Below are 23,373 nucleotides of genomic sequence, written 5' to 3'. Positions count from 1 at the left end.
ACGAAAAAGACAAGGAACATAGTTTGAAAGATTGGTGTGAAAAGCTATGCTGTGGGGGACCAAAACAAAAATACAGGCATTCAGGGAGAGGAAGGAAGTTTTCGGGCCGAAATAAAAATTTCCGTTTTTCATGGAGCAAGCCTTTTTCAGTTTACTCCTCCTCTCTTGTTTTCCAATAACTCTTGGTTTTCTTACACTTATTCTAGTCAGCGGAATGAAAAATGTACATTATTTTTTAGGCTTAATCTCCAAAAGAAGTGAGCTACGGTACTTAACCTGGAAAACGAACGGAACTTTTAACATTCTAGAGATTTCATAAAGAATGGGATCCTTGTTTACCTGGACGCGGCACGCAAGAACTACAGTACCCAGAATGCACTCTTCCTTTCGCTTTCTAAGGGGGAAAGCCTAATTTAATCTCATTTCCACAAGTAATAGTCACATGACGTTTCCTGTCAAGATGGCGGATAGTCTCCCGTCGGAGTTTGATGTGATCGTAATAGGGACGGGTATGTGTGGCTCCATACTCCTCCGACAAAGTGTAGGAAGTCTCTATTGTTCCTATGTAGTCTGTCATTGACAGGAACCCAGGGTCGAGCGTGGGAGGGAGCACAGAAAGGAAGTGAGGTAATCTGGAGTCAGCATGGCACTTAGCAGCCCCAGGGTGGGGCTTGGACCCGCGGTGCCTTGCGCCTTTGAGTAGGGATCCGTTTGTTTTGCCTGATTGCTGAGGTTGTTTCTAGAGTGATTCCTGTTAATGTTATTAGAGGAAGGTGGGTTTGAAGTTGAATGAATATGGAAAGTCGGAGTTTTATGAGTAGAGACGCCTTTAGCAGGACATGCTTCTTTCCTTGTTGATTTCAAGGTGATATTCCCTACTATTTTGTCTTGCCATTTCATCGAACTTTTTCATATGTGTTGGTAGGGTGCAGCTCTGCTGATATCCAGCTTAATCTGCAGTTATAAAGAAATGCTTAATTGGTATGGTGTTGGAAGCTTAGTGAATTGCATTTTATTGTGGTAGCCATTCCTGCTTTTTGATGTTGAAAGTATTTTACTTTCTACCACACACTTAATCTACTTACTATTTAAGGTGCTCAGAACAAACTGAGTTTCAGTTCTGGTGTGTAACCTTACCTCTCCATTTGTTTTTCTGTCCTTTGTGATTTAGGTGAAGGCAGGAACCCCCTGCAATTTCTGTTTGACAAATTGAAGGTACAGCACACGGCAGAAGACATTTGGCAGCAAGTTAGCTTTTTGTTTTTATTAAAACTCTAAGGGATGAATTTTAGATGGGCAGGACAGTTGTGGGTAGTTTTCTCCTGTCTTTCTAACGTGGTAGGTCTGAGAAGCTCTGGTAGATGTGACCTTGCCCGTTGTATTAAAGCATTTAGTTCTTGTCTTTCCAAACAGTAGGAGCAGCCATGTTTACAAGATCAGAGTAAAACTAACAACTACCTGCTTTCAAATGTTTATTATTTCCTAATCAGTGTGCCAAGCACTTAAGTCAGATGTAATATCATGACAACCTGGTTAGAATACTTAATCTCTAAATGTCACAGAAGACAAAAAGGGGAGTTGGGAATCTAACTTGCCAGAGATTATACAGTTGGTTAATTTCCAAAAGCCCACTCTTCTGTCTCAGAAACAAGAATCACTGTTTTGACCCTCAAAGTTCATATGTTAGTAAACATAATTGAGGCATATTTTAGTAGAAATAATTGGGAAAACAATGCTTCACCATTAACTAGCTATGTGAATGGGGGGGGGCAGGCTCTCTCTCAGATCCTCAGTATTCTTGCTTTGGAATATAGACATGGTAAACTACATAGGTTTTAAGCTGTTTAACAAAAAATTCTCTTATTGTAATTGCACCTGGGTACTTGTCTTTAGAATAGCAAAGACATTTATTCCTAGTTTTTTTTTTTTTTTTTTTTTTTTTTTTTTTTTTTTTTTTTTTTTGTCTTTTTCCTTTTTATCGGTACCTGGGATCGAAATCACGACTGCCTGCTTATTCCTAGTTTGAAAGGAACTTCTTGGATTCAGATACCCTGTTTGTAACTACTGTGAACAGATGTTGAATGAGAACTAGAAAAAGCCATTATACTACTCATTTTTACTTCCCAATTCATCTTAGTTTTACTAAGAAAAATATCCATCTATAATGGTGTTCATTTTAAAACATATTTAGTTTCTATAGTTTTGCCTTTCTCTTTTGTTACCTAGGAATTTGAGATGTTTAAAATTTTTTTCTTTAAATCAAGAGATTCTTGTCTGTGTCTAAATTTCACTTGATAAGTATTTATTCTTATTAAATGCTGTTGATACTACTTTGTAATATTTTTGCCTTCTTATGAAAATAGGAACACATCCATCCTGTTGGAGTTGTCCTGGAGGTAGTAGGTAGGAGGAGCCTAAATAATCCAGAAAATTGTATTGAAAGGCGTCAGAAGTGATTTGGAAAAAGATTCTTTTTAGACTTATTCTAATGAGTGTAATACTCTCAATGTGTGAGAAGAGCTTACTCTAAGTTAATTTTGAACAGTAAGTGTTTAACATTGCTTAAAAGTTACACATTCTGGGTTTTATAAAACATGTTGCTTAAATTTATGATATACAACTTTTTTACTTTATCAAAAGTGGAAAAATTATTAAAAGCATCTCTCAAAGTGATTTTAACACTTTGAATCACTGCATTTAATTAGAATTATTTTGATGTGTTCCTACTGTTTCTTTTCTGAAATACTTTGCTAAAAGCATTTAAAATAAATGTTTGCTTCATTAAACATGCTACTGAGGGGGAAATAAAGTGTTTCATAGTTTCATTTTATTAACAAAAGCAGAATTAATCATGCATATATAAGAAACATTGAAATAGGCTATGAAATGTAATTTTTCTCTCAGAACAGTTTAGTAGAGCATCAAAAGTCACTTGGATCTTCAAGTACAATCATTTGAGGATATATTAAATTCCCTTTGATCTTGACTCATTTTATTCCAATTTTCTGTAAAATAAGGTAAAAGTTTTTCCCGAATAACCAATTTTAAAGATACTATTTTTTAAAAAATAAAATGTTGAATATATTTTCTTAAGTTAAGCTGCCCATTTCCTTCCAGTCAGAAAATATGGGAAGTATCTCTTGAACACCCAAAGGCAGAGGAATAAGGTGAAGTACTTGAACTGTGGAGAATCAAAAAGAAGGGAACAGAATAAAAGAAGGTCAACTGGAATATAAATAGGACAAAAATGGCTCAGGCACACATTTCAGGATAGTTTGTCATTTAAAAAGTCTTTTGAATGAAATTTTGTGGGTTATAAAAAAGGAACTTTGGCCCCAAGCTAAAAATATTTCGTTATACAACATTTCCTTAGAAGTAATTTAAGTGGCAGCCTGTATTATCTGCCACAAGCCAGGAACTTGTGAGTGGTTAAGATGTACTTTATAAGAGCTATGTGGAAATGTTGACATGCTTCCAACATACAGTAATTCTTCAGGTCTTCAATCAGAATATGTTCATTCTTAGGAGTAGTTTCAGCATGCTCAAAATATATTACTGCCTTGGAATTTAAGGATACAAGGAGTATTGTCAACTCCTACCAAGACTGTGGGGGAGTACTATTAGATTTATAAGTGTCAGTTGGTATCTTTATAAGAAAAGGAAGAGAGAAACTCCTGAAATGCAAATCTCTATGAAAACAGCACAGTGACCTGGTACCATTTAGTGTAGGGAAGACCTAGTCTCTTGCCCTTGTGAAGTTTACCATATTGCCTTTGCTCATGAACTTTTGTCCTTCCTTAAAGCAGACTGATCAGACCTACAAACTTCTAAGTGAGAGTGAATGGTGAAGGCTTAAATAAGGAGACAAAGTGATGATTTTAGGGCTCCAGAAGTATCAAAATCCTCTAGCAGAATTCAAGATTCTCTGGGGGCTGAGACAAAGAACTTCTCTAGGCAGCCGCTATTTATTTGGTTTTCAAAAAAGGGTGGAGGATAATTGTGGAAAGCGCGGAAAACTAAGCAGGTCCTTGGAAATCAACTCTAGAACTTTTCCAAGTAATAAATTCTGTTAATTTATGCTAACTATCTTAACTCCAGGTTGACATTCACCACAGGAGTGAGACACCTGCAGCTACAGTCTAGTTAATTGGGTTGGTGCCAGGCATCCTCAGATGTAGCCTTGTCCTGTCCTTTGTGGTGTCATGACATCACAGGCAATTACAGGCCTCAGAGGAACCAGTAATTCATAGAGGTTTACTTCCAGACAAGAGGTTTAGGACTGGGACAGACTCACAAGTAAACATAGAAAGCCAACTGGTTAATTTTAAATCCTGCTCAGAGTCACTTCCTGACAGTAAAGTCCCTAAAGCTGTGTTTTAGACAATGTAGGTTTTTCATTTAATCCTTTTTACTTTTGAAAACTATGTAAAAATTCCTTCAGCATTGCTTTTCTGTATAAAACACACCATGTGTTATCTCTGAGTTTTTCTCCTGAAGTGGATTGTGGAATAGGCTAACTTATTTTATTCTTGCAGAGATAAGCAGACCAATCCTTTTCAAGAGTATTATTGCTAAAGATATGGGAAAAGAGAGGGATGACAAAAATAACATGGGCGAAATTGCACTGTGATACTGCCCATAATTTCTGCTTTCCTTGAGAGTCTTCAGCATAGTACAATTGGAAATGTGGTAACATGGTATATGGTAAACATATTACCTTTCTACTCTGTGACTTTGGGCAAATTAGACAAACTTTTGGGCATCAGTCTGCTTATCTGTAAAATAAGTGATTTGAATTAGATTATCTGTAATGTAGGGATTTACCAGGTCTAAAGTTACCATTGTGTGTCACAGATTATGACTGCATCATTGGAAAAATACTAATTTTTATTTTGTTTAATCATTTTAAGAAGTCATGTCAGTGTTAACTTTAGAATGTTTTTCAATAAATATGGCTGATAAAAAGACATTTTTTGAAACAGATTAGCTGCTTTTTTTCATAAGTCATGTAGTAGCTCAGTCCTATTTCTTGATATTTTTGAACTGAAGTATTTGGGCAGTTAACTGAATAGCAGCGTATTGCTTGACTATGGTCCTTACGATAGTAGTAGAGTAGCTTTACTTCTCTAAGCCTTGGGGAAGATTAATAGTGCAGCAAGTGTCCTGGTAATTGGTATTTGACAAATGTCCATTTTTACTGGATTCAAGTGATTTTCCACATGTATATCTCATTTAACCTTCTCTTAGGTTATCTGATTTATTTCTAATGTCACAGGGTATATTTTGTTTTTGCACACATACATACACCTGTTGTCTAGAGCAGGGTTTTGGTTTTTTTTGTATGTTTAGATTTTTGAGACAAGCTCTTGCTGTGTAGTTCAGACCAATCTTAATCTCATTATGCAGTTCAATCTGGCATTAAAATTATGGCAAGACTCCTGCCTTAGCCTGTTGACTGTTGTATTTACAGGTGTGCACCATAACTGGCTAATTTTTTTTTTTTAAATTACAAGATGCTACCTGTTTATGGGGCATGAAATGAATTGCAGTATTTTTTACGAAAAGTAGACTGTTAGAACACATCTGATAAGGATGAATGTGTTTTATTTATATAGATAACATTTTTTTACAGGAGTTGGTACAAAATTTGAAAGTTTGCAACGGAGAATATTGATGAACTAAATAGCGTAATGTGTAGAAGTGAAAGCGTTATTTAAGAAGTCTTTTACTTTTACAAATGCTATACCTTCTGTGTATTTGAGTCACTTTGACAGGCATGTATCTCCTTTGAACAGTATAATGTAACAATCACAGTTTGGTTCAGAAATGGGATGAGTTGAGGTTTAATCTCAGTTCTGCTTCTTGTGCCAAATTAAGGATGTTCCTTAACCTCTTCAATCTTCAATTTTCTTGTTTGTAAATAGAATATATTGCAGAGTAGTACTGAAGAATGAATGAAATAATTCATATAAAAGGCTTTGCAAGTACTCAGAAAATACAGTTGATTTTTATGCCTCACAAAACCATAATGAGGTGCTTTATTTCCATAACTATTACCTCAATACTTTCTAGGAAGAGCTTATGATTTCTGTGGACAGTGCTGAAAAGATTCAAATGCCAGTTTTAACTTGTTCCTCTTTGCATTGGCTGCTTGGTGGGAATTGCTTTTGTGTGTCTATTACCACTATTTCTATCAGACTTTAAATTTCCTTTCTATCTTCTGTTTTGTTCACCACCTTTACTTATGTATCACTATTGTTTTGAACAGATTTTTTTTTTTTTTTGTATCAGGGATCAAGCTCATGATCTCATGCTTGCCAAGCAGGTGCTTATGCCGCTGAGCTAAATCCCTGGCTGTTTTGTACAGATTTAACATTTCATTTTGACATATTATGAAATGTTTATTTGTCAGTACAACAGCAAAATTCAGTAGCTAAATAAAGCCCGCATTTTGCTGTTCTGAAAAAATGCTTTGCATAATTCAGGCGTTTGTTGATGGAAAAATATGTCTTTTCTGCTCTCAAAACCTAGAAATGTAACAGGAGTTATTTAACTCTGTAAAAGACTGTCTTAGAGCTGCCTACCTTTCTCTGTAAATCATAACATTGAGCCAGTTCATCCAAAAGCTGCATCTGTTATCCAACTTCTTTCAGTAGCATAATTTTCATCTCCCATGTCTCTTGTCATTTTCTCATTTTCTGTAGTATTTGCATGATGTTTTGGATAACTCATGCTAGAGCAATTAAAATCAGATGTGGCTGCTCCTTCACACTCTCCTGTTTAACATAAAGTCCCAATGAAGAGAAACAATTATAATCCCATATAATTGAGCTGTTACTCATGCTACATCATCTACTATTCAGTTTCTGTGTGAAACCTTTTAACTGAAAAGTTAGGCTGTGCTTATTACTATGTAAATGGTTGAAAATGTAAAATAGACAAAAAAATAATGTTAATGCCCAGTTTATATCACCTGTCTCCTTAAATTGTTTTCGTTATTATTAGATTTAGAATCTTTTAACTACTATGAGATATATATCCTGCTTCATGAGTGCTAAGATTACAAATGTGTGCCACTGTACACAATGTTTTACAATGTTTTCTGTTGTATAAATGCATAATTTTCATATTATCAAGTCCATCAACGTTTTTTTCTTTTATTATTTTTTTTCTTGGAGGAGTAGAAACCCCTACTCCTCCCTCTAAGATTAAGAATTTAGTGTTTCATCTTTCACATTTAAACATTAATTCATTTCAAATGTATTTTTTGTAGAGCATGCAGTTTGTCTCCCTTAGCCAGTTATTTCAGCACCATTGAGCTAGTAATGTAATTCTTTTTTTTTTAATTTAAAGAGAAAAACAAAACTAAACAAAGCAAGACAGTAAAAGGCTAGAAGCAACACAAAATTTCAAGAGAAAAAACATAACAGTAAGAGTTCATCAGTTAATAGATCACACATTGTCAACTTACAAACAGCTGTGCAGATTACAAAATTAAAGCATACAAAGTGGAGATTAATACAGTGAGATTGCAATCAGTTCTGTTCAATGATCCAAGAAAAACTCAGCAGTATGGTTCTCTTTCCTACACATTTAAATAAACTTGCAGTTATATCCTTGAGATCACTTTCCTTCCTCTCTTTTTTACACTACCAATCATGCATTTTAGTTTCCATTACTTCCACAGTTTTTTTTTTAACTTTTTCTTTGAAGAGGAAAAGAAAAAAGATTGAAAAAAAAGGCCAAAAAACAAAACAAGACGGACCAAAGAAAAACCCAGTGTGACAAAGCAAAACAGAGTCATTTAGATCAGGAGGATGGACATAGCATAAAATGAAAAAAAAAATAAAAATAAAAAAATAAAGGGGGGGATTACTAGGTGATCAACAATGGTTACCATTATGCCTCTTGTTATCCTAAAAAGAGTAGCCTATATCAGCTAGTATAAAAGAATTGAACAAAACTGTACATAAGACCAATAAAACCACATTAGAGAGCTTACAGGATTCCAAAGAAGATAATAGTCAAACAATAACGGCATCATAGAATATCTGGTTGCCTTCCAAATGGTTGCCTATACCCTCAAACTTGATACTATTAAGCAAAACAGAATATAATAAAATCAGTCAGAACAAGATATGGAGAACACTACAGGGGTTCAAATCAGGTTAATAGGGAAACAAAAAAATACTATAATCTGTCGCACTATTTTTAATTTAATTTTCCCTTAGTTAAAAGATACTAAGAAATAAATTAATTTTTAAAAAAAAAAGGAAAGAAAAAGGGGGGAGACTGAGTAAAAAAAAAAGAAGTATCAATATAACAACACCGGTCAGAATCGAAAAATTTAACCATCATTGTGTTTCACCCCCAGAAAGCTTGACATTAGTAGTAGTTACCATAGTGACTCTTTCCTTGAAATATTTGAGTCTAACTTCGTATACTATAGCATCAAATTTATCAAGACAGTGTGAGACCATTCAAGAGAATGAAATTGTTGCAGGGAATTTAGAACCAGCTAGCAGAAAGCAAACATCAATTTCTATATTATCTCTTTGTCTATAAAAAACTTGCTTATACTATCGCATACATTAAGATATAATAAGGTACCACATCTTAGAACCAATGGAAACAAATGAACAAAAACTTGATGGGGCTTCAAAACAGGATGATATTAAATCAGCGCTAGCTATTACGCTCTTATTCTCTTCAAAATAGTCATTTGTAGTATCACAGACAATAAAATAAAAACACCCAAATTAAAACCACTCCAAGTAATGAGTGAAAACATTACATGGCTTGAAACCAGTGTGACTGGGAACCATGATTACCAAGTAATTTCATGTATTCTTCTCGTTTCTTACACTAGGGAAACTATTCAGTACTTATACAGGTGAGTTTGATTTATTTCACTTATAAGTATGGTCTCAAGCTGTGTCCATTTATTTATAAATGTCTCAACATGATCGTTCTTTATAGCTGAGTAGTACTCCATTGTATAAAAACACCACAACTTTTTTATCCATTCCTCAGTTGATGGACACTTAGGTTGTTTCCAAGATCTGGCTATTACAAATTGTGCTGCTATAAACATGGGTGCACATATATCACTGTGGTATGATGCTTTCAGTTCTTCTGGGAATATGCCTAGGAGTGGAATAGCTGGGTCAAATGGTACTTCCAGTCCCAGCTTTCTGAGAAATCTCCAGACTGACCTCAATGGTTGCACCAGTCTACACTCCCACCAACAGTGCAGGAGAGCTCCTTTTTCCCCACAGCCTCTCCAGCATTTGTTATTGGTGGTTTTCTTGATCTTGGCCATTTTTTCAGGAGTGAGATGAAATCTCAGTGTGGTTTTAATTTGCATTTCTTTAATGACTAGTGATTGAACATTTTTTCATATATTTATTTGCCGTTTGTATTTCTTCATCTGAAAATTGTTTATTCATCTCCGATGCCCATTTTTGGATGGGGTCTTTGAATTTTGGGGGTCTGATTTTTTTTTTAATTCTTTGTATGTTTTACACAGAAGTCCTTTGTCTGAGGGACAGTTCACTAGGATTTTTTTCCAGTTTGTGGGTTTTCTTTTCACTATGTTAGAGATTTCTTTCGATGTACAGAAACTTTTTAATAAGATGTGATCCCAGTTATTGACTTTGGGAAGTATTTCCCGTGCGGTTTGAGTCTTGTTCATGAATTCTCTACCTACCCCTATGTCTTCAAGGTTTTTACCCAATTTGTCTTCCAATAGATTTAGTGTTTCTGTTTTAATATTTAGATCTTTGATCCATTTAGATTTTAATTTAGTATATGGTGATAGGTATGGGTCTAGTTTTAGTTTTCGGCATATGGAGAGCCAGTTTTTCCAACACCATTTATTAAAGAGACTATCATACTTCCAGTGAACCTGTTTGGCCCCTTTATCAAGATAAGGTGGCTGAGTGTGTTTGTAGTTGTGGTTGTATCTTCTAATCTATTCCATTGGTCTTCGGCTCTGTTGATTCCAGTACCATGTTGATTTTACTACAGTTGCTTTGTAGTATAACTTCAAGTCAGGGATTGTGATGCCTCCTGCCTTGCCTTTGCTGCTTAGAACTGTCTTTGCTATTCTAGGTCTCTTCTGGTTCCAGATGAATTTTAGGATTCATTTCTCGAGACCTATGAGGTATGTTGATGGTATTTCTATTGGGATTGCATTAAATCTGTATAACAGTTTTGGGAGAATGGCCATTTTCACAATATTTATTCTTCCTATCCATGAGCAAGGGATGTCTTTCCATTTCCTGAGATCATCTTCAATTTCATTTTTCAATGTATTATAATTTTCCCTGTATAGGTCTTTCACTTCTTTCGTGAGAGTAATTCCTAAATATTTCATTTTCTTGGTTGCTAGTGTGAAGGGTGTGGCTTTTCTTATTTCTCTCTCTGTGATTTTTGTTGTTAGTATATAAGAATGCTGTTGATTTTTGAGTATTGATTTTGCATCCAGCCACATTGCTGAATTTATTTATTATATCTAGGAGCCTTTCAATGGAGTTTTGGGGGTCTTCTATGTAGAGTATCATATCATCTGCAAATAGTGATAATTTAACTTCTTCTTTTCCTATCTTTATGCCTTTTATTTTTCTTTCGTGTCTAATTGCCCTGGCTAGTATTTCCAGTATTATATTAAATAGGAGCGGTGACAGGGGACATCCTTGTCTTGTGGCTGATTTTAAAGTAAAGGCCTTCAATTTTTGGCCGTTTAGTATGATACTGGCTGTTGGTTTGTCATAGATGGCCTTTATTATGTTGAGGTAAAGACCATCTATTCCAATTTTCTGTAAGGTTCTTATCAGAAATGAATGTTGTACCTTATCAAAAGCTTTTTCTGCATCTATAGAAATGATCATGTGATTCTTACTTTTGACTCTATTGATATGGTGGATTACATTTATTGATTTACATATATTGAACCATCCCTGCATACCTGGAATGAATCCCACTTGGTCATGGTGTATAATCTTCTTGAGGACTTGCTGCATCCTATTTGCCAATATTTTATTGAGGAACTTTGTATCTGTGTTCATTAGGGAGATTAGTCTGTAGTTCTCTTTTTCAGTTGGGTCTTTCTCAGGTTTTGGTACTAGAGTAATATTTGCTTCCAGGAATGACTTAGTTAGGAAGGATTGTTTCCCTTTCAATTTCATTGAAGAGTTTGAGGAGTGTCAGCATTAGGTCCTCTTTGTATTTCTTGTAGAATTCTGCAGTGAATCCATCTGGGCCTGGGCTCTTCTTTGTAGGTAATGACTTAATTACATTTTCGATTTCATGAATAGAAATTGGGTTATTCAGCAGTTTTACTTCTTCTTGACCTAGATTTGGTACTTCATATGCTTCTAGAAATCTGTCTATTTCTTCTGTGTTATCTAACCTTTGAGAGTATAGGTTTTTGATATAGGTGTTGATGATCTTCTGTATTTCTATTGGGTCTGTAGTGATTTCACCTTTTTCATTCCTTATTGTATGAATTTGAGCTTTTTCTTTCCTTTTTAAAATAAGTTTGGCTAGGGGCTTATCAATTTTATTTATTCTTTCAAAGAACCAACTGTTTGATTCATTGATTCTTTGTATTGTTTTCTTAGTCTCTATTGCATTGATTTCTGCTCTGGTTTTTATAATTTCCTCTCTTCTTTTGGCTTTGGGTTGACTTGCTCTTCTTTTCTAGCTGTTTATGGTGTAGCATCAAGGTATTTATTTGTATTTGTTCTGTTTTCCTGATGTGGGAACTCAGTGCAATAAATTTCCCTCTGAGGACAACTTTCGTTGCATCCCACAGATTCCGGTAAGTAGTATTTGTGTTTTCATTTGTTTGTAGGTATTGTTTAATTTCCTCTTTAATTTACTCTATGACCCACTGATTACTCAAGAGTGTGTTATTCAGTTTCCATGTGTTTATGGGATTTTTGCAGTATCTTTTATCATTAATTACTAATTTCATAGCGCTATGATCTGATAACATGCAGGGGATGATTTCAACTCTTGCATTTCTTTAAATATGTTCTATGAGTTAATATATGGTCTATTTTAGAGAATGACCCATGTACTGCTGAGAAAAATGTGTATTCTGTTGTTGTTGGGCGGAATACTCTGTATATGTCTATCAATTCCATTTGTTCACAGGTGTGATTCAGTTCTTTTATCTCTTTGCTGATTTTCTGGCCTGTTGATCTGTCCATTGGTGTCAATGGTGTGTTAAAATCTCCTGTTATAATTCCTGTGAATTTGGTTTTTCATTTCTGATATTACTTGTTTTATATAACTGGGTCTTTGGAATTTGGTGCATATATATTTAAGATAGTTATGTCTTCCTCTTGAAGTTTTCCCATAACCAGTATGTAGTGACCTGCTTTGTCTCTTCTGATCATTATTGGTTTGAAGTTCACATTGTCTGCAAACAGAATAGCTACCCCCGCTTTTTTTTTTTTTTTTTTTTGAGTTCCTGTTGCATGAAGTATTGTTTTCCATCCTTTGACTTTCAGTCTTTGAGTATACTTTTGGGTTAGATGGGTTTCTTGTAGACAGCATATGGTTGGATTTTGATTCTTGATCCATTCTGCCAGTCTATTTCTTTTAATTAGTGCATTGAGACCATTTATGTTAATGTTATATATTGGTTTATTAGTGACATGTTATATTTCAGCTGTTGCATCTTTTTTTCTGTTCTATTTAATTGTCTGCTTTGTTAAGTGGTTTTTTCTTAAGTGTATCTAGAGTGTCTTTCAGTATTCTTTGCAGGATTGGCTTGGTGATCATGAGTTTCTTCAGCTGTTCTTTGTCGTGGAAGTATCTTATTTCTCCATCAATTTTTGAAGGACAGTTTTTCATGGTACATCAGTCTAGGTTGGAAATCGTTTTCCTTTAGGGTCTGAAATACTTCACTCCATGCTCTTCTTGCCTTTATTATTTGTGTTGAGAAGTCTGCTGTGATTCTGATAGGTTTTCCTTTATAGGTGATCTGTCTTTTATCTCTGACAGCTTTTAATATTCTATTCTTTTGTTCGATTTCTGGAATGGTGATTATTATATGTCTGGGTATAGTTTTATTTTGCTTATGGCTATTTGGAGTTCTGTATGCCTCATTGATCCTGATATCAGTTTCCAATTTCATGTTTGGGAAGTTTTCAGCAATTACTTCTCTATATATCCTCTTGACATCCTTTGTATTGTCTCCTTTTTCATTTATCCCTATCAACCTGATGTTTTTCTTTGCGTCGTCTTGCAGGTGTTGTATTGTTATTTCTTGATTTCTTGTTATTTTTAAAAGATTTTTCCTTTCCTGTTCAGTGGCTGCAATCTTGTCTTCAAGGTCCGAAATTCTGTCTTCGCATTCATTCAGGCGGTTTTTACAACTTTCAATGTTGCTTTTGATTTCCTGTATATCTCTTTGCATCTGTTTTATATATTCTGTTTGTTTCTTATATTGTTCATCCAGAGATTCTATCCTTTTGTTTAGTTCCTCCAATTTTTTAGCTGTGTCTTCTTTAGATATGTTCAGCATCTTCTTCATTTCTTTTATTATTTCTTCTTTTACCTGATATATTATTTCTAATTTGAATTCCTTCAGATCTTCCCAGAGCTGCTTCTTTATTTCTGTTACTATTGTTTCAGGTATTTCAGGTATATGGCATGTATTTTCTTCTATGTACATGGCTCCTAGGCTTTCTTGGGGGGATGGGTTGGGCGTTTTAGATTGAATTTCGGTCTTTCGTTTTGTCATTTTCCTATATTACTCTGTTTCAAGTATTGTTTCAGAGTTTCCCCTGGTTGTGTTGTAAATTCACTCTTATGTCCTGGGCTCTTGGGACTCCTCTTGTAGTAGCTCCCTCCTTTGGCAGTGGAGCCCCCGGATTAAAAGTGTCTTGCCAGGTTCCTCTTAGGTAGACCTAAAGCTTCCTCAGTTTGCACCGTTTCAGGGCCGGACCAGAGTCGCCTCCGCTAAGCTGGATGCCCATCTTCGGGTCCCTAGAGCTGGTAGTATGGGCCCCAGGCGGGAGAGGTGGCAGCAGGGCCGGCCTCCGCTCAGCTGGATGTGCACCTTCCAGTCCCCAGCAGTGGCAATATGAGACCTGGGCGGGAGAGGCAGCAGCAGGGCCGGCCTCCGCCCGGCTGGACACTCAACTTCCGGTCCCCAGCGGTGGTAGTTGGGCTCTGGGCGGAAGAGGTGGCAGCAGGGCCGGCCTCCGCTGGGCTGGATGCGCACCTTCCAGTCCCCAGCGGTGGCGGTATGGGTCCTGGGCAGGATAGGCGGCAGCAGGGCCGGCCTCTGCTCAGCTGGACACTCACCTTTCGGTCCCCAGCCTAGTAATGTAATTCTTAGCACTGAATTGAAACAACTCCTATATTTTGTCCTAGATGATCTATTTTTGTAATTTCTCTTCTTCCAGTTGAGTGTTTCAGTGTAGTCTGTTTTAAAATGAGAAATAAGTAGCATAAGGTAGGAAGAATAGAATAGGTCATTGGGTATGTTGGGAAATGTTAGCTTTCCCTCTTTGAAAGTATAGAAAGCACAGAAAACAAAACATTAATGTTTGAATGTATGAAACATTGTAGCACCTGCTCTGGAAAATAGTAAAATGAAAAAGAAGCCAGAGGGAAAATATTGGCAACTCCTATGAAGGGACCAATTACATTTAACAATTCCTGCAAATTTGCATGAAAAACATCAAGATTTCTGTAGATAAGTGAGCAGAGGCTATAAATAAATGAGAAGAATGAACATAGGGTCAACAAAATGTTGAGAAAATATTTTTCCTAACTAATAGTGATATGCCATATAACCTAATAAAGCATTGGCAGTAATAGCTAATTGTTCTTAAAGTTGTATTCAGTTGGTATGCTGATAATATTGTATTTTGGGATCCTGGCAAAATGATTTGACAGATCAAATTGTGAATATGTTCTTTGCTTTAGACTTCATAACTCTAGATCTAGAAAATTAATTCTCAAGGAAATAATTTAAAATAGATAAAAAGGTATAAGGATAATGCTAGCCATATTTTACATTACTGATAATAAAATTTGAAAGGAGTATAAATTTTTGATATTTATTAAAAAACCCATATATCTCAAAGGAGGCTACATAGATGGCTAGCTGAGTACATAACTCTTACAATGTAGTGCTTGATCTGGTCCACAGCTTTCTGTTTTATTATAAATACGGTCCCTACAAATGCAATACACAGATAAGTATACTTCAGTGAGCAATAGTAAAATGAATTCCTAGTTTTAACTGTTTTGTGCCTGCCCAACTTTCAGAAATGTAAAATTTGTTTTCTTTGCAGGACTTGCTTTTGTTGATTGGTGTTACACTTGTGGGTTTAATTCACATAGATGCACATAACTCTGCTCTACCTACTGCTGTTATATAGTATCCTAGGTGTGCAAGTCTTCAAACTCACTAGGTTATATTGGCTTATCAAAGTAAATGTATTTATTTGCCCTTTAGTTTTCAGTTTTTTAAGTCCTTTCTCCCACGAAATTATAATATCAGAAAATATTCATGATAAAATAAGATTGTTCTGTATGTACCACTGTGCAAGTATTTTTACACTTCACAATTCTCACCTTTTAACCCATTCCATTTCATTTTTATCTCTTCTGGTATGTGAATCCTGTTTTAACTTTTCCTAACAACTTATTGTCACCATTAACTTTTTCTGCAGATATGTGTAGTGACATCTAGTTCTGTATCATGAATTGCGTTTTGGTTGATATGTCCTATAAAATTTGTTATTGTACAGTAGTTAATTTATTCTTTTTTAAAAAATGGTGTTAGTTGAAGAGCTTAGGCCAGTGACCCTTTAGATTCTTTCTTCCTTGTGGTGAGTATTGTTTTCTGTATTCATCATCCATATCTTTCCTGTAACTTCTGAAAGTTACATCTAAAGGTATGATGGACTCAGGTTAGTATTTTTGGCTAGAGTATATATATATATATATATATATATATCTTAGGTGGTATGTATGTCATATTAGAACATACTAGAAGACACATAATCTCTAGTTGATCTGTCAGTGTTAGGATTGACTCTTGAATAAAATAATGACCTTTTCATGCCTCTCTGGTATTTTTCCTCATTTGTATTGAAAATAATCCATATGTTTAATTTGGCATTGTACAGATTTTTCAGTTTCATACCAACCTTTCATGTAATTATTTATTATTAATTGACACCCATTGCATAAGTCGATACAGTGGACACTGATTTATGAATTCAGTTTGCTCACAAGTGCTCTTTGTAATTCAAGTTGGTTGTAAGTCAAGACCATTTGCCATAGAAAATAATGGAAATATTTATAATGCATTCTGAACCTCCCAAAGTACCCCTTACCTAACATTTTCTTAATAAAAAAGGGTTGAATAATGTTTGTAATTTATCAGAAATACCAATAATTTTTCCATTGTATTCATCAAAAAGTTAAAAATGTGCCTAGTTTACCGGAAACAAAAATTTTATACTGTACTCATCATTCAACTTAACATTTTGGCTTGCAGGAAGTGAGGATGAAATGGAAGGAGGTTATTGTTTAGAAGGGAAGCTCCTTTCCTTTAAGAACACCAGGAATCTGGCTTTATTGTGTCTTTTTCTCCTTGGAGAGTCTGTAGCCCACTAGCACTTGCTTCTCGATCACTAGTTCTTAACCTTTTCAGAACTAAAAACTGGTCTCATATTGTTCGTTTATGTCTTTTTTTAAACAGTGTTTCATAGAATGACATGACATTGTCATTAAGCAAGTAAATGCAGCAATTGACTTTTTTTTCTGATTGGGTCTTCTCTGTAAATGTTTGTAGCTCTGTTGGTTGTTTCAGAATTTATTTTACTTTAGAAAAACTCTACTGCACTGATTGTTGATATTTCCCCTCTCCTCATAAAGCTAAAGAATTTTTAGCTGCCATTTTCTGCTGCTCAGCTGGAAGTTGTTTAAATTCCTCAGTAGACAATTCCTCTGAGTGTTCCTCCACCAGTTCTTCAACATTAGCACTGTCTACCTACAAGCCTATGGACTCTGGTATAGTATAATATAGTCAATTACAGGATCAGGTGAAGGTTCTGGCTCCTCTGCATAGCCTTCCAAGTCTCCTGTATAATTTTAGGCCACACTTTCTTCCAGGCACATCGCAGTGTCCTTAGACATTGCCCCAGGATTTCTCAATTAACTCCACCCAGGAAAGGATATTGTAATGTTCCTTCTAGAGCTCTTTTGAGAGTTAAATTTGTATCTGAGACCATCTGGAAGTATTTCAGGAACAGTTTCTTGGTTTATAGTTTTTTAAAGTTAGCTATAATATGCTGGCCCATAGGCTGTAGTACAGTTGTAGTAGGTTAGAGGAACTTGGCTGAGAACCAGGGGGAGTTCTTCAGTCAATTCTTTCATATTTTATGTGTGATCAGGAGCATTGTTCATGATAAGGAGAACTTTAAGTGGTAAACCTTTGTTCTCTACATATTTCTTTTTTTTATTTAACAGTTGGAAGAATTTATTGAGAGAAAGAAAGCTCTGTCTAAGAGGGACAGAAAGGGCTCATAAAATGGGTTGCCTATCAACCCAGGATCTCAAGGGTGTTTTATTGAGTAAAGTCACGAAGGTGAGGCAGGCTAAAGGAGGCACAGAACTATAATCAATAAGATTGGAGGTATACTCACTAAGGTAATATTGATCCATTGGCAAATTATAAGATGGGTGTGAGGTGGGATAACAATGGAAGTTAACAGTAGAAAGAATTTATTGAGAGAAAGAAAGATTCTGTTTGAGAGGGACAGAAGGGGGCCTGAAAAGTGGGTTGCCCCAATATCTATTAATGGTAAAATGGAAAGCATCCCCGACTGATGCACTCAAAAAAAAAAAAAATCATTCTTTTTACCCAGGCTTTTGCATTAGATCATCAAATAACCCCTTATTATTCTTTATGGCTTTATATTTTGTGAACACTCTAGGGGTTTCAGAGGCTTCATCTTGAGGTCACCACTTACATTGGCTCAGAGATTAGCCTCTCCTTCATAGGCTTGTGGCCTGGCATTTTTTTTTTTTTTTCTCTTCCTGGATAATATATATTGTAGTGGGTATTTTCTTCCAAAAAGGCCAATTTCATAATTTAAAACTTGAAGAGGGCAAATGCCATTTCTGTGTCATTGTTTCAATGTATTGTATATAATTTTCCGTAGTCCTTTTATCAGCAGTGGCTGATTTACCATGCTTAGTTATACTATCAATCTTGGTTCTCTTTAAAATTGTGAAACCACCCCTTACTGGCACAAAATGTTTCACCATTACCACTTTTTGATGGATTATCCTTTATAAGATCTATGAAATTACATCCAGAAACATGCATCTGGGCTTAGAATGATGCTTACGTATACTTTTCTGGCATTGTGAGTCTGTGTATAACCGTACAAGTGGCCTGGGTTGGGTTGTAACTCAAGACTTAAGTTGTAAATTCTGGTCATAACCCAAGTTGTTCATATATGAAACTGGTCATAACTCGAAGGCCCACTATATTTTTATTTGGACTTGAAAAATAATTATTTTGTAATTTTTTGAGTCATTCTTTATGGATTAGCTGCCATTTAATGTGCTTCTTAAATTTATGCCAGAATATATCCTAACAGCTTTGTATTCTTATTGATGCTCACCAGTTACAATATCTACTTAAGCTCAGGAAACATTTGGTAAACAGAATTAAATATAAAGCTACTTGTTGGGGATAGGCAGAAAGATATCCTGAAATAGTATAATATGGAATAGAGCACAAATTCTGCGGGTGCTGATCTTAACTTTGCAGTTTACTGGGTCTTTACTTCAGGGTAATTAATGTAATCACTATTCAACTTTTTAATGTGTAGGATAAAAAAAAAAAAAACATGTAGTGGATCAAACTCACAACTGTGTACTTGCAAGGCGGGTGCTTATGCACTGAGCTAAATCCCCAGCCCCAGATTTTTGTGTTTTTAATATTGACTATAGGCAAGGGTAACTTTTCATGCTTCATTACTTTAAGGACTTTCTCTTTTATTTTCTGAAAATAATTAAATACATAACCTGAAATTTGAGAATTGATACTTTGTGTGCACTTTTTTTGTGGAGGTTCTTGAAGATTCTAATAGCTGCTGCATTTGCAGTGTTCCCAAAGTTCTATTTTTATATTATTATTCAAACCTTTTGCCCCCAGATAGAATCCAAGTCAAGATTATTGAACTACTTCCCTTTCAGAAACTGAAACCCTTTAGTAACTAACCGCAAGACGTTTATTTTCTCTAATAAGGATGTCCATATAGAAGCTGACTTGCAGACATGATGTGATCTTCCTGATGTCACACATATTTAATATAAACTGCAAAAGAAGAAGCCAGTCCTCCCAACTTTTATTTTAGTAGTCTGTGTACAGAAGCAGTATTGTTGCTATTAAGTATTCCAAAGGGCTTACATTATACTGGAGTTTTTTAAATTAGGAAAATTTGCATTAACAATTTAATGATAGTGCATTTTTCTCAAATTCTAAGAAGTTCATCAGTATAAATATAGTACTTGCATGAGGAAAAAGTTCTATCAATTTCAAATTTCTGCATTTAAAAAATATATTTGGTAAATTGTGAGGAACAAGAGTTAATAACATAATTATTTAAAAAGATAATTATGCCTAAAAGATTTTTGTATCTGTTCTTAGTTCCCTCTACTAACCTGGAAGTTTATTTATTTATTTTTTTCTAGTCGATGTAGTCAATAAAAAGGTAGAGTTATAAACTTTGAATGTAAAATTTAAGGTAGGAGTCAAACTACTTGAATCAGGTTTATAATTTAATTTCTGCCTAATTTACTATTGTCTTTTTTTTTTTAGTGGCAGCAACATGAGTTAAGCATGCAGTTGCAACTTTGTGTTAATTTCCAATCAGTTCTATACCAAATGTCATGTATATTTTGTTTAGGATAAAGCATGAGGGGTCTGCATAAGATTATTTAGGTAGTAAAAAGTCTAGGTCTCTAAAAACTTTTTGTATTCACATGTTTTTTTCCTTGTCAGTATTTTTTTCCTACAAAAGGAAGTTATTCTCTGTTAAATCAGGCACCATAAATTTTCTAGTTCTATGTAATTTTCTTTCCATTTTGATCTTTACTAGTTATACATATCATCTTAAATGACTTTCAAAGTAGAAAGCAGGTATCCATTTTGAGTTGTCCTATAAAATAGTGATGTATGGTTCCACATGACTTGGGCTATAAGGTCATTAAAGTCCTGTCGGTAAACGCTTATTTATTGTTCAATATGCTGGGAATGGTGTAAATCTTTTTATGTTTATCTTATATAAATATAGTGTAAGGGAATCAATGCCAGATACTAATATAGTTTTAAGACTATGTCACAGAGTTAAGTATTATAATTTTAAAAGATAAGGTTTAACACTAAGGATTTGGATTAAAAGAGGAGTTTGAAAAATTAATGAAAACTGGCCTCATTCCTATAAAATATTGTAAGGAAAATTATTGAAAGTGTCAATTTCCCACTAATTTCCCTTGATTTTAGCCTGTTTCTTTTATTTGATAAACATTTTTATTTTATTCAGATAGGTTTTACAAAATAGTGAAAACTAGGACCATATGGAATAGTATTCTTGTGGTATATTTTCTTTTTTAGTTGCCAACTCTGTAATAGAATTTCAACAGAGAAAGGTGTGATAAACCAAACCTCAATTTCTTCAGTTATATCTCTTACGCAACACTCTTTTCGCAACTTATATTTATGTTCTTAATAAAATGACTTGCCTGCGACTGTTGCTGTCATGTTATACATGTTTCCTTTAATGCCACAGCAAAGCCAATTCTTTGGTACAGCCTTGTAGTTTAGTAATCATCTTCAGTATGAAAAGCTTACATGATACATGAAAAAATATTTGCTATCAAATATTGAACTATTTAAATGTTCATTGACAGAAAAATATGGATAAAGAGAATCTAGCATAGCTATATAATGGCATACTATTTGATAATTGCTATCATGTAAGCCAGACCCTAGCCTTTTCCCATGAGTCAGCACCATTTGCAGACTGCGGGGGAAGAGAAAAATACCTCAACAAGAAGCAAACTGTTCCTGAAAACCAGCACCATGCATAGGCCACCCCTGCCAGGGAACAGCCAGCCCATAGCTGCTTCCAGCCTGTGAGCTGGTAATCAACAAGAGCCAAACTCCCTACCCCTCAGCAACCAGCTTATCTGGAGAAACAGCATATGATTATAGCTATTGAGGTGAAATATAGTTTGATGCTTGTGGTGTTTTGATGTTTCACTGACCTTGTAAGTCTAGGGCCAGTGGTCTGATCATCTATTCAGAGGATAGCAGTACACAGTGTGACATCTAGAGGGCGATCTCTTTCTGAAGGTGGTAGCTATGGTTGTGTTTTGAGGTCCTGTATCATTCTCATTGTTTTGTTGGGTTGGGTTTTATTCTGTTTTGTTTGTTTCATTTGTGGGTGTGTGTGTCTGACTGTATGGGCAACTGTTTAAAGATAGCAAGATATATTATGGTAGCCATTTTGGATTTACTAGTGTCTTGTTTTGAGGTCTTGTTGCGTTCACAGTTTTGTTTTGTTTTGTCTATTCTGTTTTGTTTGATTTTTACTATCTCTGAAGGTATCTACAGCAATTTTGAAGACAATAAGTGGCATTATGATAAACATTGTTGATTTCATATTGTTTTGGAGTCCTGTGTCACTTAAACTGATTTGTTTTGATTGGGTTTGTTCTGTTTTGTTTTGCTTGGATTTATTCTCTTTAAAATAAAATTTAAAAAATAAGAATACTTGCTTACATTTTGCTTTTCCTTCTACATCCTTGACTTTATGTTGTTGAAGATTCTGAAAGACCCAGCTATTTTCTTTTGTTGTCTGGAGCTTTTTAGTGTTCCCTCCAACAGTGGGATTATTTTCTCCCATTGATTTTCTATAACAGTTTTAAATATACTAATTCTATTAACATTTAAATTTTTGGTCTTTAGACTAGAATCTGTTAGGCTAGGATAATTTCTTTAATCCTTTTTATCCACACTGGCTATCACAGTCTGCTCTGTTCTGTCTTCCCTCTCTTCTTTCTCCCTTTTTCTCTTTCTCCATTTGTTTTCTCCAGCATATAGTTATCGAGAATATGTGTTTTAGATGCTCAAAGAACTATGTTCATTGAATGGATGGGAAGATATATATATGATCTTCGCCAGAAAGACATTGCTAGTTGTATTGTTTGTTTTTTTAATCATGAACATTTAACACTGGAACAACCTGTTTGTCCCACAAACTTGGGATGTGTACATGAAGGTATAGAAAAAAAGTTCAAATGATTGTCATTTTAGTTTTGTATAATTTGGACTCAAGTGTTTTAATCTATTTTTGGCTTTGTTTTATCAGCAGAGATTTAACTTCTCACAGAGTTGATTGCAGGCATGGAATTACTATATCCTATCTGTCTACCGGAAATGGCAGCTGTTTTGGGCCAAATAGAAGAGAATAATGTTTACCGCTATTGGAGTTAGCATATTTGTGGTAGTGTTAAGTGAAAGTTAGGTGGTCCTAATCTATCTTTTTAAATGTTAATAAACATAGAGTTCATGAGGCAAATATCCTTATTAACAACTAAATAGTCCTAATAGGTAAATAGTAATATTGAAGTAATTTGTTTGAGGTTGTCCAACTAGTTAACCAACAAAAGATTAAGGACTAAGTCTGTTCCACTGAATCCATGCTCGTTTCAATGTGTTCCTTGTACTGACCTTAAATTCTTATTCTCAAAGCTATGTCCAACTTGAAGATAGTGACTTACATGTTAATTTGAATTGGAGATACTGAAATACTTGACATGTATTTGGCAACATGCTAGAATCTGTTTCCTCACACAGGCAATACTATTTCCATTATAAGAAATAAATGAGATGACAATGTGAAGAGTATAAAACCCCATAATTTTTTTTTATTTAAAGAGAAAAAAGAAAAAAAAACAACAAAGCAGTAAAAGGGTACAAATAATACAGCATTTCAAGAAAAAATATACAGTAAGAAATCACGTGTTAATAGATTACATATTGTCATCTTAGAAACAGTTGTCCAAATTACAAAATTAAAGCATACAAAGTGGACATTCATGCAGTGAAACTGCAGACATTTCTGTTCAGTGATCCAACAAAAACTCAGTAATACGGTTTTTTATCCTACACACTTAAATATATATGCAGTTATATCCTTTAGACCACTTTCTTTTCCTTTCCTTTTTACAATAACATTTACACTTTTTGGGTTTTATTACTCCCACAGTTCTTATTACTTTTTTTGAAGAGAATAAAACCAAATGTGACAA

The 23,373-nt window shown here is 34.7% G+C and overlaps 1 protein-coding gene across 4 annotated transcripts in view; it reads left to right on the top strand.

Annotated features, from left to right (window-relative positions):
* Nucleotides 1-436: 436 nt before the first annotated feature.
* Chm (CHM Rab escort protein) overlaps nt 437-23,373 on the top strand; it is a 165,732-nt gene continuing 142,795 nt past the window's right edge. For all 4 annotated transcript variants that reach the window (XM_063246159.1, XM_005008657.3, XM_063246160.1 and 1 more), the window contains exon 1: nt 437-509. In XM_063246159.1, coding sequence (XP_063102229.1) covers nt 443-509 — 67 coding nt within the window. In that variant the 5' untranslated portion in view covers nt 437-442. The remainder of the gene's footprint in view (nt 510-23,373) is intronic.

The sequence above is a fragment of the Cavia porcellus genome, unplaced genomic scaffold (genome assembly GCF_034190915.1).
Source record: "Cavia porcellus strain 051 isolate PalLab524CR breed Dunkin Hartley unplaced genomic scaffold, mCavPor4.1 scaffold_3, whole genome shotgun sequence".
NCBI lineage: Eukaryota > Metazoa > Chordata > Mammalia > Rodentia > Caviidae > Cavia > Cavia porcellus.
The sequence above is the reverse complement of the archived record's forward strand: the minus strand, read 5'-3'. Positions and strand labels throughout refer to the sequence as shown.